Raw genomic sequence first — 16,487 nt, forward strand, 5'->3', positions numbered from 1 at the left:
GAAATGTTTGCAGTGTATTAAAACGGCGCATTGTTAAGATGAGTGATGGAAAAGTGGTTTTGTTAAAATCAAATATTTGGATGTAGATTAAGTTTGTAATTCATCGTGATTTCGAAACGTTTATTTCTTGAATTGCGTGCACGATGAATAATAGCACATTCGATTCAAATAACGTTTCAACAATTGACGTGATCAATGATTGGTTATTGTTTTGTTTCGGTAAGAAGAAGAAGAAGAAATCAAGACCTACCATGTTTTCCTGCATCTCCTCCCTCGAAACAAAAGAAAAGAACAAAAAACAGTCGAATACGTCCACTTCGGTCGGCGATCGAAGTAGCTCTGCGTCTTATCAGAGAACGAAAGGTTACATATAAAACTATACATTGAGACTCCGTATTAATAATCAGTTTTATTATTACAAAAAAAAAATAAAAAATAAAACTCGTACACACACACACATATGTGTGTCTTTCTCTTTATATATTATATATGTATATATATATTTATATAATCACATAACCAAGAAGCATAAGATTAAAGATCACAAAATTAATCAATAGAGGTTACACAGATGATAATATATTATAAATATCGAACGAAAGTGTTTTTCTAACAGACAGAAGCAAAAAGATTTTATTCTCTCTTCGTTTTGCGTCTCGGTTAGTCTCGTAGTACTTTTTAATCGTTTCGCTTTCAAATTGTTGTCGTTAATGTAATAGGAATATACAGGCGATGATTAGCCTTCGTCTCTTCCCTTTCTTTTTCACTACTCGTTCACTACACATTACAAACATAATAATTAAGTGTTAAATATTACATGAAATAATTAAAAAGAAAAAAAGAGTAGCTTTTTAGGAACTTAAAATCTAAGGCAGGAAAACGGTGTGTACATACAACACTCTTCTCTTCTACATATACATATTATATATCTCTACTTTCTCTCACTCTTACTTACTTTAGATCGATCTCACTGTCTTTCTCTCTACATACTAATTTACAACATCGTAACAAAATAGTTTAAAGAAAAAGGAATAGAAAAATGTTGTCTGTCTGTGTTGTATAAAAATAGTAATAGTAATAAATCAGTACGTTTTAATGTTAATGCTTCGTTGTTGCTGCTGTTGACTCGTTGCGGCTCGACTTCCTCACTTTGCTGCTGTTGCTACTGAAAAACAGTTATTAGTCTACACGTCAAGTCTTGAAAGTTTTAAATAAATAAATTATGAGGATAGTTTATGTAAGCGTTCTACTCGATAATGATAATGTTTATATATATATACAACGCTAGGTTTTCAATTAACGACAGGGGTTGGGGGTGGAATGAGTTAACTACTAGTTAGACTACAACGCCCACTAAACAAGTTTAAAACTATTCAACTTTTGATTGGCGATTCATGAAATAATGTTTGTTTAGTGGACGAGAATGTTAAGTTAAATGTTTTCTAAACGTCAGTTAAAAGACAATGATCAATTAATCAATGAGAACTACGTTATAAACAAAAAAATATATATAGTTTTTTTTCCTTTCATTTTACCAAAGATTGACGTGAAGTGAACGACGTGGGGGGGGGGGAAATCTACTCTGCGTATTATTTGCTATTTGGATTCAAGTTAAAACTTATTATATGTAAAATAAATAAATAAATAATAAAAAAAAAGAAGTAAAATCTGTCGTACATATCATCTATCTAGCGTGGTTTGAACATACGAGTGTCATGAACATAAGCATGGACACTCGTTGGCATGAATTATCGGACTTCTAGTGCTATAAACGGGTACATACGCTGATGGATTTCTGTGACTCTGATCTCTGCCCCCAGTCATCATCGTCGTCGTCCTCAACACACCCCTACTCATCACATCAGCAGACCTACTACTCGAGCTCGTCGTTCCAACGCCGCCTACGTTATTATTTGAAAAAAATAAATTGAAATCAATTGATCTCCGAAACAATTGTCTTTTTTACCTTTCACTGTCTGCCTCTTCTTCGAAACTTCTTCGCTCCGCAGCTTGGCTTTGGCCTCGCGACTCGCCGCCTTCTCGGCGGTGCTTCTTATCGTCGACACCGCTGTCTTGTGCCGGATCTCCGGTAAACCGACAGAAAGCCTGGAGAAGTGTGAATATTTCAAGTACACGAGAGTAATAAGCAGAAATGTTAGAAGACGTACCTCTCCTCCGACGGTCTGCTTTTGGTGGCATCTTCCCGTCGCTTCGGCTTCTTCAGATCGAGTCCGTTGGAGACGGTGAATTGCGAGGATTTCGTTTTCTTGATCATACGCGGTTTCCTGACGACCTGCGATTCCGCAGGATTGGCGAGGTCTTCGGATGAGCTGCCGTGCGATTGCAGTAAAGCCTCCCTGCTGCTCGCTCTCTGAAGACGTCGCGCCTTTGTGGCGGCCTTAGCTGTATCAGTTCCGCTACCGCCGCCGCCTCCTCCTCCACCACCGCTTACCACCTTCTTCCGCTGCTTCTGCTCCGCGGATTTGGTCATAAAGGGTTTCCTGCTGCCGCTTTCGAGCGTCGACGATAACTTCCTGCACTCCCTCGGAACGTTCTCTATCGATGAGTTCGAACTCTCGCGCTTGTTCTTCGGGGCTTTGCTCACTACAGCCTTCTTCGTCGGTTGCGCGCCACTTCTCTTCCACGATTTCGTCTCAGAGATGGTATCCAATTTGGGCGCCTTCCTCTCCTCATCCGAGCTGTACTTGCCGTGATGCTGATGCTGCTCCTCGTCCGTGTATCCGTTGACCGCTTGCAGAATTTGATCGGCCGCTTTCGTCAGCTCCTCGAGAATGCTGCTATCGAATTTATTCCTCCTGTTCTTCTGCTCGACGTTCTCGTAGATCGGCGAATCCACCAGCTTCTTCGTCTGCTTCCGGTGATTGCTTCCGAACTGCAGCAGATCTGGTTTGTTCACTTTGATACCGAAGTACGCCATCTCCGATTGCTTCGGTTGCCTCAGAACGTGCTTCGTTCCTCTCTCCAGGCTCGAGCAGTTCGAATGATCCGGACTGCTTTTGGTTTTGCTGCGGCTCACTACGTACGGACTAGATAGTTTCTCTGGCTTCGCGTTGCTCTCCTCCATCTCCTGGTTCAAGCTGATCGCGTTTTCTATCTGCTTATCGATGTATCGGAACTTTGATTCGGTCGTCGTCTCCTCCTTGAGCCGTGAAGCGTCTGCTGCAAAAGAAACGACACACACACACAAACAATTAAAATTGACGCTTTCCTTAGCTTAATGTAACATTGATTGATTCTTTTTTTGTATTTTGATCGAATGGGAGAGAGAGAGAGACCGCATTTTTTTTTTAAATAATTAAAATACCTTTTTCTAAAAGTGCATGAGATCCGTTTGTGATTGATTTTTGGTAATGATTGATATGCTTAAAGGCGCGCATTTTGCTCCAGCTGCCGGACACCACGCTACTACCGTCGTCGTCATGGTTGTGGTGAAGGAGGTCGTCTTTCAGACGTCGTTCCGACGACCCATTCATCAGGATCCGATGGACTTCCTCGTCGGCCTCGCTGTCGCTGTGCACCTCGTCGTCATCGTCATCGTACAGCTTTCTCAGAGCGTCCAGCTGCGGTGCCACCTTGACCCTCTTCTGCACCAGATCGAGGGTTTCTCCGAGGGCGCTCCGTACGAGCGCTGGTGATTTGAAGCTTTGCAGAGAGGCGCGAGGGAACCTGAAACTCTCTCTTCCGCTCACTCTGTCGTTGTCGTTCGTCGGCGACGGCGTCAGATCTATCGTTATTTTGGTCGTCGTCGTCGTGCCGTTCGTGTCGCTGTTCGTCGTCGTCTTTGAGCAAACCGTGTGCTTCGAGTTCGTGTCGTTTCTGCCAATGCGCACAACTAAGCCTTTATTTAGCAAATTTTTCTTCAAATCTGCAATCATTTTCGGTTCAGAGAATTTTAACTATTTCCACGTGTCTGCATGTATATAATATATGTATAATTTACGTTTAAGTGTAGTTGTTGTTGTTAAATAGATTTTCTACGGAGTTTTAAAGACATGCACAACAGAAAAAGGTATTCTCATTCGACCTAATTGGTGTTGTTCTAAAGATTAGAGATCAACTACTACTACTACAACTATTACTGAAGAAGAAGATGACGACTACATGACTACATCTAACTACTGGAGGATTATATCTAAGCTACGATCTAGTTGGAATTAGACTCACCTTTGTTGTATTCATCTTTCCTCGGCCACGTCGGATGCCTGTTCTCGACGACCGTCGCTTCGCCCTCTCCAAAGTTCACCTTCGTCGAATATCCCTTATTCTCTGTCCACTTCAGATCCTCCACCTGCTTAATCCTATCTGCCACCGACCATGAAGACCTTCTGCTGTCCACCGCAGGCGACAGGATGCGAATACCCTCGGAGGCGCTCTCCTCTTCAACCTCCTTCGTCGGCCTGAGCTGTTTGAGCAACTTTTGAAATTCCGGCTGCGGTTCCTCCTTATCGTAGAATGTGTTCCTCACGGTAACCGTCGACCTCCAAATTGGGCTGTTTTCCTCCTTCTGGGCTGGTTTCAATTTCACGCCCCACGTCTTCTCCGAATCGCCTCCACTACTTCCTCCTCCTCCACCGTCAGTCGACAGCAGAAGCAGCGGATCTCCACCCAAGATGTACGGCTTTGGTTTGACCGGTTTATTCTTCAGAATTCCCCTGGGAGCCTCGTTCTCTTTCTGCTCCTCCAGTCCCACATCCTGGTAACCGTTAACGGCGTTCACCGTTACATTGCCGCAGGCCACGACCTCCTTATTATTACTACCATCACCTATGTTCTCGTAAATCGCTTCGTCCCCATCTCCAAACATGCTCTTCTCCAAACCGGTGTCGCCGAAGTGGAGGACGGGCAAATCGCCCTGCAAATTGCTTCTCCTTCTCCTGCGAAAGTTTTGTGTGGGCGGCGGCTTCTCATCCGTTTCCACGATATTCACTTTCCCCGAATCCGCGGCAAAGTGCACCTCCGTCTTGCAGAATTCCACCTTCTTGTTGTGCTTGCTCTTGCCCTGACCCTCGTCCTCGTCGAACCGTTGATCGTTGATGGCGAGACTCGTTCTCTTGAAGCTGTTGTCCGTCACTTTGCTCATGTACTTGGATTCGTCGACGGCTATGGAATGCCTCTTCGTTTCGCCTCCGTTTTCCCTCCAGCCACCTCCCTCAGTCGTCGTGATCGGTATCGTGATGGTCACGGCCTCCGGTTTCTTGCTCCAATAGTTGGCCTCCTTTTTACTCTCGAATAGAGATGCGTACTTCTTTACGTTGCCGACGCCCGGATCATCGCCGAATGCTTGCTTCAGCTCCTCCTCGCTCTCCGAAACGTACCCGACGACGTTCGCCTTCGTCGGTGTCGGAACGAGTACAATCTCCGTCGATCTGCAGATGCCGCTATCAGTGGATGATTCGACGCGCGATTTCGTCTTCGAGGACATCGTCTCCGGCTGGTTGTGCATCTGCTCGAATCCATAAGATTTCCGACGGCTGAACCAATCCTCGTTTCGATTGACTGAGACGCTGCTCGGTTTCGGTCGCGATTCAAGGCTTCCAGTGCCGGTGACCACTATCTTCTTCTGCATGTCTCCGTCCATGCCGAAGACGTACGATTTGACGCGTTCGTTCATGTCGTTCTGCCGCTCGGTGACGATGCCGTCATCGATCTCTTCGGGTCTGTAGATGTCCTTCGTTGGGGAGGAAGTGCGTCGCAGTCGACCGCGCACCGCCCTTATCGACTCGACGGTCACGAAGGAATTCCTCTTCTGCTGCTGCTTGGGGTCGTCCTTATCGTCGCGCTGCTCCCCGCTGCTCACGCTCGAATTCGAGATGGACCTGAGGATCTGGTCGAGTGCGTCCAGATCGACGCTGTTACCGCGCAGAGCCGTATTGAGCCGTTTGCCCGTCTCCAGGTCCTCCTTGATCCTCCGCACGCTGCCCGTGTTCGAAGGCAGATCGGGCGGTTTGCTGTTGGTCGCCTTCTGTTTGGGATACTGAAGCGATCTGCGTATCTTGGAAGTGCGACGCCAACTCTGCAGCTGCTCGTCCAAATCTTCGAGGTTCTTCGGATCGTGCAGATCCTCGCTGCTGGTGCTCTTCGTTCGTGACAGCTTCGAATGCGTCTCCGATTCTACTTCTACGATCTCTACACCGTCACCGCTCTGCCTCTCGTCGATCGAAAGTGTCTGCTTCTGTTGCTTCTGCTGCTGCTGCTGTTGCAGTGGACTCTGGTATTTTCCGAACGTTTTACGGACGGCGTCGTCGTGGATCTGATGGCAGAGACGCGACACCCGGTGCAGATTCGTGGCCGCCGTCGTGCGTAGATCCCGTCCGAGGATGTCGTCTCTGATGCGAGATCTGGAAGGCGGTCGCCGTCCGACGCTTCTGCCCACGCTGGCCTTCGACTTCTCCGACGTTAAATCCAGTGGGTTCAGCGACAGCTGTAAAGCGAGACTTGCCCTAATGAAACGTTCTAATCGCAATCTCGCACGAACAATATTATTATATAAATATATCTATTTTTTTTACTTGCAGATCCTCGAAATGAGCCTCGTCTTCTTCGTTGTTGTCTTCGATGCTGCTGCTGTTGTTGTTATTGTTGTTGTTAATAATCCTTCGGCCGCCGCCGCCGCCCAATCCAGTCCACCTGCTGCTCGACACCGTCTGCGTCTTGATCACCTGTATCCTCCCTCCCGGCACTTGGCTCTGAAACACCTCCAGTTTCCTGCGCGCCTGCTGCTGGTGATTTCCATCCGCACCCGAACGCGCTCTCGAGTCTACTACCTGCAAAAACAAAAAGACTAAACTAGCTGCTTACTCATCACCATCTCCTCCTCCTCCTCCTCTTTCCACACTACATGTCTCTCTGTCTCTCTTCAGACCAACATTTAACAATCATCACACATTATCCAACATTATTACATATGCACGAAAGCCAAACGCTTATGCATATAAACCGCGGTGACGCGCATCTCCTCCACCGTCGTCGCATTCATGTTTGTACGCGAAACTCCAGATCGATCGGATACCCATTCGCATGGAGATGACGATGAGAAGGTAGAAGACAAGAATCAAGCGAAACGAAGAACGCCAGTGCAATAAATACTGCTGCTACCTGTCTTCTCGTCTCCTCGAGACGGACGACGAGGTTTACTGGTCTTTTAATTGTCGCGCCAGTTTAGTGTTCAAGAAAAACTCGTACCTTTTTCTTTTTTGCTCTCCTTCATCTTATTTTTCCTCTTCTTCTCGCGTCTCGCGTCTCGCGTTTATACATAAAGAGACGCGAACAATTTGTAGTCCATCGCATTCTACAAAACGCGCGCTCCATCCTGCAGCATTTCGTTTGCACCTCACGCATCGAAACAAACAACTGTTAAGCAGAAATTAAAATCCCAATATATTAACAGTCTCATAGACGAATAGCAATCAACAGAAGCAACCTACACTATTCTCAAATCAATACTTTAGATTACTTCAATTCACTTTAAGTTTAAATTAATTACAAAGTTAGTTATAAAATAAACTAACACATAAACTATATAGTATTCTTCGAATGCAACGGTAAAACAAAGAAAGAAACTGATGCCAGTCAATCAATCAGTTTCGATGGAAACGGGAGAGAGAGAGAGATGGAACAGCGGATCTTTTCGCCAATTGTTTAGGAAGCAAGTCGTGCATTTCATTGCTCACGCCGTGCACTTTTACAAATTGAATAATTGAATTATTGCATCCTCATTTCGTTGCGCAACGAAACTCGAACAATGCTCCAGAATTACTACAACTACTACTACTACCTCTACCACTATTATTGCTGCTACTATCATTACTACTACTGCTATTCTCTTGTAAAAAAAAATAGTTTAATTATTATTCTAGATGGCGCCACAATATTAATTATTATGCAACATCACTGACATTACATAAACTAGCATGTGTCAATACACACAACAACAACAAAAACAACAAAAAATAGTAATTAGTGGTTTTCTTTTTTGTGTGTGCGCGCGTGTCTTCATCATCATCATCATCCCTTTCACTTTCCTATTCGAACGTCTCGAAATACCCATTTTAATTAAACGCGATCCACATTGCAGACAAAACACGCTTCTTTCTCTCCGCAAACGTTCGTTCTCACCTCTATTCTTTCCATCAACTTGTGAAGCTTATGTAAATCCCCGAACGATCCGAAATGGATTTCACTTTTACGCTTGATCTGCTCTGCTCACGCAAAAAAAAGAAAAACAACGCAACACGACGTTTCCTACACGATCTGTGAAATGCATATTGGATTCGAATGGATTACGCGTCATCTAGACGCAAAAATGCGAACTATAATTACGAAACGATCGTAGTCACAGTTTGGTCGATCGTCATTTGTCAGCTTGTAACTACTAATATATTTAAACAAATTCATACCTTTGAACCATCCGCTGCTGCTTCTTTCGATTCTCATCTTCACTTTAACTATTTTCGTTTGAAAACTTTTGATAATTCGCTTATTTTAATTGATATTTCTATGAAATTAATTCAAAACTAATTAACCACAGACGTGTGACGTTTCGCTCTGTTTGATAACAAAAGCAATGGATTTTGCCAGAAGCACCAACTTAAATGGTGTTTGCCTAATAAGAAAGAAAAGAAAAAATTGTACCAACTTAAATAATATAACTATATTTGGTTCCATGCAAGTTGTGTTGCGGTCATATTCATCGGCGAACCAATAAACAATGACACTTGTTAAACTCGTTTAATAAGAATCGAAGATAGCGATCGGTTAAATCGCACGGTAAACAATCGTTAAATTTATTGAAATTGGATACGAGTTTTTTACTGCTTCTTCTTCTTCTTGTCCTTTTTGTTAACCTCTTTCATCGGCGCATTAAGAGGATGATTTACTGCCGATCCTCGTCCTTAATTCCTTGTTTTATTCGCGTCGCAAGTTCTTATTCCCTTGACCGGATAAATGATAAATAAGAAATTAATACAAATAATTTAGTTACAATCAAGTTTTAATGTTGGTATCCAAACAATGTTGAGTATATGTTAAATTTTGTTTTTGTTGTTGTTGTCGTTGTCATGGAAAGATAAATATTGCATTGTGGCAACGCGACCCGTAATTATTTACGAACGCAAATAATAAATCTGCTCGGGCTTTTCCATTGAGAAATTTATGATGAAGAGAGAGAAAGATTTAAGCCTTCTTCCTCTTCCAACTGCGAGATCCTCTTGCCGTGACCATCAAATTGAAATTTATATTTCGCGCATAACTTTCCTCCGCCGCCACTATTTATAGCCTCTTTCACGGTCTTCTCCACGCATCATCATCATCATCTACAAAGTTTAATTGATATTATTCGCACGCACCGCGATTAACAAGGTGCACCAACCTCATCTTCTCAGTCGGTGACAACCAGAACTAAAGTGACAGATTGACACTGTACCAACTGTTTATTTGACTTACGCGTAAATAATATTTTAATCAAATTTGATTTTGAATTGCTCAAAAAACTCAATGACCTCAATTACATAAACGAAATTACGTTAATCGCGTCTAGGTCAAAAGCCTTGGCTGCTTTGTTTTTTTCATTATGTAACAACGAATTGGCAACGTCGCAACTCTAATATCAATTTATACAACAACTAACCCCATCTACTTCGATACTGTCACCGTTTCCATGGAAATCAAACAATTGATTATTTTGGAACAAACGAAATGAGCGTCGATTAATATTATTTTATTGCTCTTTTACATTTTACACAAACGATGGATTTATTTCTCGCGATTTCAAAATTACATTTATTTAATGTCTGACGGTGCGATAAATCAAGACGCCCACGTTCTCGTACGGTTTAGGCTTTATCCCATGCATAAGTTTTATGTTTAAGACACTCACACCACTCCGACATAACAACAACGACAAGAACAAAGGCGGCCGTGGATGAAACCACCTCGACCACCGGCAGATGACGCGCGGATTTTCAAAAAGGAAACTACTCATGTTTCCGATGTACCATCCTCCTCCGCACCGTTGTCGTACTTTGTCTTCTCCTACTCTTTCATCTAAAACATCCTTTACTTGTTCATCGACTGAAATCTTATCAAATTGCACAATAAATTCCGTTCCCAAATTAATCTGTCACATTTGACAGATAAACCAAGATGGCGACGAAACAAATGGTTGACGTTTCTTTTGTGACAGCTCCAAATTGATCACATAAAATAAGAAGAAATCGTTTAATTATTGAAACAAGAAACGTGGAAATATGCTTTTTCTTACTGTGTGCGAGGGCGAAACGAATTTGAGATTAGATTTGACCCATGTAGGAAGTCGGGAGAAGCGAAGATGAAAAGAAGAGAGAGTTGAAAAAATTAAAAAAAAAAAATAATAATACGGCAAGAACATCTGAACGCCTCCGCTTCGGACCACGGAACATATGGTCCGAGCAATATTTCCGACTTTGTAACTTAAATCGTGAAACTCAATCATACTTTATTGCGCTGCATCTCTGGTTGTATAACATGAATCGTTATTGTATTAAGGTGGTAACGCGAAACTTTACGTTAATAATAACGAAAAGTTGGTAATCGTGCAGTTAATTAATAATGGCGGCGACGGTAAACTTTCAAGTGACAGTTGCATTTTAAACTGCATATTTTAATGAAGATTAGTGCGTTTTTATTGGAATTTGTGATTTTAGCATATTATTAATCATTACATGTAAGTACACTGTTGTTTAATTAAACATTAATTAGTTAATAATTAAAACAAAATATAAATTCGTATTGAGTGCAACCAACTTCCAAAAAATATAAGTCACTATGTGTGAATTCCAATGGAAAACGATTATCGTTAATTGATATAGATGGAAGCACTTTCGTTCACATCCACAATCCATTATTATGCAACGTCGCTCGTCCCACGTGATCCTCTATAAACGGTTCACAGAATTTTATAATAATGAGAAAAAAAAAACTTGAGTAAAAGATGCAGCGTTTTGCATCTTTACAATCCGCTCTTCGTCGAATGATTGACGCTTATTGTTAACGAAATAAACCGTTTAACAATTGTTCACCGTTAGCGCAAGTTTCTTCGATATTCATTAAAATCGAAATTGCGTTGTTGCCATTTAGAAATTTCAGATGAAACATTTGAAATATTCTCATAGATGAATCAGAGGTTTCCAAACATTAAAGAAAACAACTTCTTCGCTGTTTGGTAACCGCTGTTGTAAATGCTCAAATTCAAGTTACAGCTTTACGTTTCATTGAATATCTCGATTATTAATTGAGTTAACATAGATTGTGAGTGCTTAAATTCAAGCTGAATAATTAGGGAATCTAATTCAATAATTGTATTTACTATGCGGATTCCAGTTTTTCGGGTATTTCACTTTGAAAATTGCGTTTGTGAAATATTTAAACCGTACAAGCGTATTGAATAATCGATTTTAGATAACGGATATTGTTATGACATAGTTTATTGTCGCGGAAGAATCATCTGCAGATGACGCGGTTCGACTCGATGACCCGGATTCGTATAGGATCTAGATCTATTACATTGCATTCGATGATCTCTTCTCATCTCGCGTTGATTTTATTTCTTAACGGTATCGGTCATCAGATGATACCATTCTTACGGTACGGTACGGTAAAGAGACAAAAGAGGAATTATTAATCGTTTCTATAGCAACGTAACTTGTTAATTATAAATTGGTCAACTTTCATGGATAGATTGTTTATTTTGACAATAAAAAAAATGCATTCATTTTATGCAATCCAATTCGAAACAGAAGAATAAATGCAACAAATTTGACATTGACATTGGTGTAAAGGTTAGGAATGACAAACGCAAGCAGAAATTGCAAACGAGTGCAAAATGATGATACAATAATACATAAATGATTGAAAATAGTCTAAATCTATTCATTACCTGTTTCGAAGTTGTTAATTAAAAATTCCAAAAAAATAATCGTTATGCACTATATATAAACAAAAGAGTAATTAGAATAGTAGTGAGCACAAAAATCGCGTCGTCGTGTTCGGACCACCGTAGAAACAAAACAGAAAAAAAAAACAAAAAACACCGAATGTCAAAGTCTGCCTCCTGCGAGAACACCCACCACCGCAGGTCGACTGCAAGAAGTAGAAAGGTGCACCAGAGACTAAAGCACACACACTCGTACAGACGTACACTTTTACCTCTCCTCCACACGCTAAGAACACACACATTTCGAGAGACCTCTCTCTCTTTCTCTCTCTCTGGAGACCGCTGACATTTCCGAAACCTTATTATATTCTTATTAAATGACAAAGTTGAGTCGTTCGTATTATTATTATTTAATTGCAGCGCAAACTAAGTAAGAGCGAGAGAAACACACCGTTTCGCACTCTGATTTATCGCCACTTTCTATTGCTCCAAATCGCAGTTGGTTCGCCGTTTCCACACTTTTGAAACAACAAAAATTTCTTTTGCGGCGCGCGCGACCTCCGACCTTCCCCAATTAAACTTTATAAGGAAACGTGTAATTAATGCAAGTCTAATCGCTGCAATTCACTTAAATGTACGTGAGCAACTTGACAAGTAAGCGCACATTATTAAAATGGCGCTGCAAGCGAATCCTCATTTTCACATTTTTTTTCGTACTTTTCAATTTACTAAAGTTACTTTATGTCTATTAAAATGAAAGAACACTTTTTTTCTCACTAACAAGTAATGAAAAACAAAACAAATGTGTTTGAAACAGATGATTTCTAAACTTAAGATGTTAATGTCAAAGGTCTTTTGATTTTCACTGAAACATCGAAAAAAAGTAAAAGCAACAACAACAATATAAAAAAAAACTGTTGCAATATTTGCATAAACATTTATCGAAAACAATAAGTTTCTATTTTATTATCCATTTTTTTTTAATTTGAATGCAAATTAAATGGAGATTCTTTCTCTCAAAAATAAATGTGTAAAATTAAGAAATTATAATGTGTTTTACGATTTACAAATTGATATAAAAACGTCACTTTTGCATAAATTTTAATAATATAAAAAAAAAACGCCATCTTGTGAGTTATTTCGGAAACAACAACAATTAATACATACGTTTATGTAATTAATACAATTAGAAATCGATAATTGTATAGATTTCATTGTGATTAATTATTTTTTTTAAATTTCAACAAATTAAAAAATTGTTGTATTGGCGTGCGGTTTTGCAATCATCATCATTCAACGTTCCAGTTTTCTAATCAAGTTGGCGTGAAGAGAATTCATCGTTCGATTTGCAATAATATAGAAACTTGGAAATTTCTCATAAGATTGGTGTTTTTTTTTTTTCAATAAATTTTTGCTTACGTAAAAATCATTCCAGTTACGGTTATTACGAAATTATGAATACGCAAAGAATTGTAAGCTTTTGTAGTTAACTTCTTTTTAGAAATTGCAATCACGTAACTTGCCTTGACTTTGCTTCTAGTTTTTTAGTTATCTCTTTCTCATTATTTAACTAAATTAACTAAGTTAATGAGTGCTTGAAGCAGTGGTAGCAGCAGCTTTGCAAAGTAATCTTGTTCGTTCGTGTTGTAGTGTTGCGCAAGGTCTTTTTCATTCAGGTCCTTTCTTGTTCTCTCCTCGCCCCATTCGTCATTTGCTTTGAGCACAACTAATAAATAGCAGATTTCGATCTGCTCTGACCTACTTCGTGGCATTTCGTGTTTCTCGTTTCGTGCGGATCTATCATTACTAGACGTTTCGGCTGAAAGCGACAGGCGACACTTAACGCCCAAATAATAATAATTTCTCTAGTAAATTAGGTAATTTACAGGTACATTTTATAAAAAAAATTACATTGATTTTGCATGAATTTGAATTGATGTGAACGTAATATAAATCGATTAAATTATCTTTAGATGGAGCGACAGCGTTAAGGTCGAACTTCTTATTTATTATTTTTTTTTATTGTATTTATTAACTCCTTATAATATGCAACTATGTGTATCCATTGTTATACAAATTGTGACATTACGTTGAAATGTTACCGACAGAACGAAAGTGAACGAAACGGAATCACCCAATTTCGTTGTAATTCGCTAATTAATTGATCATGTTTTTTTTCTTTGTACAATGACGTAATTGACGTAGCACGAATCCATTTGATATGTCAATTTGACATTTCTACAATTTGACGTAAGGTTAGAATGTTTGTGACGTTTCGAGTTGTCAAAAACAAAAGCAAGGAAATGTCAAATGTGCGCGAGAGATGATGTAATTGTGCTATGCGGATTAAGATTGCGGACGGGAGATTTCAATTATCTTTTCCCTCCCGGTTCGCGTTCTGCACGCGCGTTCATTGTTCCGCGCTGAAACTGGATTACTTTTAGCGAACGTGCAATAACAATAAAAATAATAATAATCAATAGCGTGTGAGTCAACCACGGTATTTCGTTTGTTAATCAAATGACAGTTGCCAATGACAGATGTTAACGGATGACATTTCGGGTTTTTTGTTTTTTTTTTATAATAATAATAATAATATATACACTTTTCGGTAGCGCCAACAGTTCGTGCATTTTGCCGAGGTGAAAAGGTGAAGGAGATCGAAGAAATTCGATACCAATATTAATTTTAAAATGGAATAAACGAAACATGAAAACTGGGTGTGTTATCCTCTTGCATAAAGTGTGCTGTGTGTTATGTATGTGTCGGCTCGGCTCGATCGCAGCACGCGGAAGGCGAAACGGGCGCCATAGCAACGTAAACAACAATATTAACTACCAAAAGGAAACGAAAAGAAGAACGAGTGACAATCACGGGTGTCTTTGATGAAATGCGCGGATGATTCCCTGGAAAAGCCCTCGTCGATATTTATATACACACACTATATAGACCACTTTCTACAGCGAATATAACCGCGTTACGCAACTCCTAACTGTACTCGCGCAGCGACAGATGCCTTTCATGAAAACCGATCGCGTTTGTTTTGTGCGAACCCAATTACCGTTCCTTCTCTCTTCATTTATTTATTTCATCGTAATTAGTTCGCGCGTGTATTAAATAACAAATGGAATCCACGAGATGGCGCCTCCATCGAATTGCATTAACACTAAACAAAATTCAGTTTCTAAGAAATTAAATTATCATAAACTATCGAATTGCACGCGATGATCAATCAATATTCGTTTCAACGAGCTTTCACTTGTTGAAAATTACAATAAAAATGTAATAATCAAATGTTTTATTGTTGAGCTTTGGGAGAAAGTTTTTAATTGATTGACAAGACGCGTTCAATATTATTAATAATTCAATAGATTTGTTGAATTTCGAAAATTTGCAAAATTTTTACCTTGTTGTATTTGTGTGTAGAGTTGGCCGTGTTCGACGTCCATTGGTCGGTTTCGAGACGCGCCCTCTCCAGCACCCCGGTGATGCTGTCCAATCTGGACCATTCGCGCACGTCGTGATTGTGGAACGGCGACCCATTGGTCGTCGCCGTCGTCGGCGTCGCTGCAACTAACTCCATCTCTGTTTCACTCTCAAAACACACACGCACGCAACGCAACTCGAATTCTGGCGGACCTTTTAATCCTGTTTTCCGTAGTATCACTTTCTATTGATGAAATCTGCAACAAAAACAACAACAAATTTTACAAAATGCGACCATGAAACGAAAGATTGAAAAAAAATAAATAAATACATATATGATTTGTTTATAAACGACAGTTAATTCCACGATTTATTATTGTCTCGTACGCAAGTATTATTATACTCGTCGAAGGTTATTGTGCAAACGTGCATATTCGAACAACGAAGAAATTCGTTTCAATTTATGACACATCTCCAATTGCAAAACTCGATCGAATCCTTTAATTGAGCGCGCGCGAGTGTGTGTGTGTGTGTGTGTGCCATGGACCAGAATGGACTGACCTCGTGTCGCTCTCTAACTGTATGCTCCAACAATATGCGAAGAAACATTGCCGCCGCCGCAGTCGCTCTGCTCCCTCTGACCCACTGTGCGAGATTTCCGATGATTTCCTGTTTATTAAGCGACTCGTTTCATTTAAGTCTTACTTTATTTATTTATTTTTTCCAACTTCTCCGCAGTTCGCGCGACAGATCGGTTAAATTGCTGCAACACATTTCGATTTACCGTTCGCAATCGAAGCGCGTAATGATGCAGTTCGCTTCGATCGAAACCAATTGTGACGTACTAATTGACAGGAATGGATCTTAAATCGCAATGACGTTGACAACTGTAAACGTCAGATGCGATATGTAATTATATGACATTGACAACTGAAAACGTCAGAAATTGCTTTAATAGATGAATGTAATTATACGTAATAATAGTTAGAACGAATCCAAAAGATGCATATGAAAGCTGAATGTTTGGGGAATCTAGGAAATATCGATATATTACTGTGGTTTTAGCCGTTTGGTTGTAATTCGTGTTCAAAGTTCAAAAAATGCACGAAAAAGCAGTGTTTTTACATTTCAT

General features: G+C 40.3%; 1 protein-coding gene across 6 annotated transcripts; it reads right to left on the reverse strand.

The window, feature by feature from the left end:
• Positions 1-540: 540 nt before the first annotated feature.
• On the reverse strand, positions 541-16,004 carry LOC108561772. Of its 6 annotated transcripts, none has more exons than XM_017919827.1 (9): positions 15,917-16,004; positions 15,336-15,612; positions 6,531-6,785; positions 4,186-6,442; positions 3,326-3,886; positions 2,169-3,177; positions 1,967-2,106; positions 1,784-1,901; positions 541-1,165 (listed from the first exon to the last, which is right to left on the reverse strand). In XM_017919827.1, exons 2-9 carry the CDS (start codon positions 15,510-15,512, stop codon positions 1,099-1,101), a joined length of 4,584 nt encoding a protein of 1,527 aa, XP_017775316.1. In that variant the 5' UTR covers positions 15,513-15,612; positions 15,917-16,004; the 3' UTR covers positions 541-1,098. The 6 variants fall into 6 exon arrangements, with proteins under 6 accessions (XP_017775316.1, XP_017775317.1, XP_017775314.1 ...); XM_017919828.1 differs by having other exon boundaries at positions 541-1,162; positions 2,169-3,180; XM_017919825.1 differs by having other exon boundaries at positions 542-1,165; positions 2,169-3,180; positions 15,917-16,003.
• Between the last annotated feature and the right edge of the window lie 483 nt (positions 16,005-16,487).

The sequence above is a fragment of the Nicrophorus vespilloides genome, unplaced genomic scaffold (assembly GCF_001412225.1).
Source record: "Nicrophorus vespilloides isolate i.1.1-1 unplaced genomic scaffold, Nicve_v1.0, whole genome shotgun sequence".
NCBI classification, from domain to species: domain Eukaryota; kingdom Metazoa; phylum Arthropoda; class Insecta; order Coleoptera; family Silphidae; genus Nicrophorus; species Nicrophorus vespilloides.

Bases quoted from the DNA above. Each gene is read 5' to 3' on its own strand.
- LOC108561772 (XM_017919825.1), bottom strand. From the start codon at position 15,512: ATGGAGTTAGTTGCAGCGACGCCGACGACGGCGACGACCAATGGGTCG. The intron at 6,443-6,530 runs GTAAAAAAAATA...CTCGCTTTACAG, and splicing joins CTCATTTCGAGGATCTGCAA to CTGTCGCTGAACCCACTGGA. The intron at 3,887-4,185 runs GTGAGTCTAATT...AAATGATTGCAG, and splicing joins GAAAGATGAATACAACAAAG to ATTTGAAGAAAAATTTGCTA.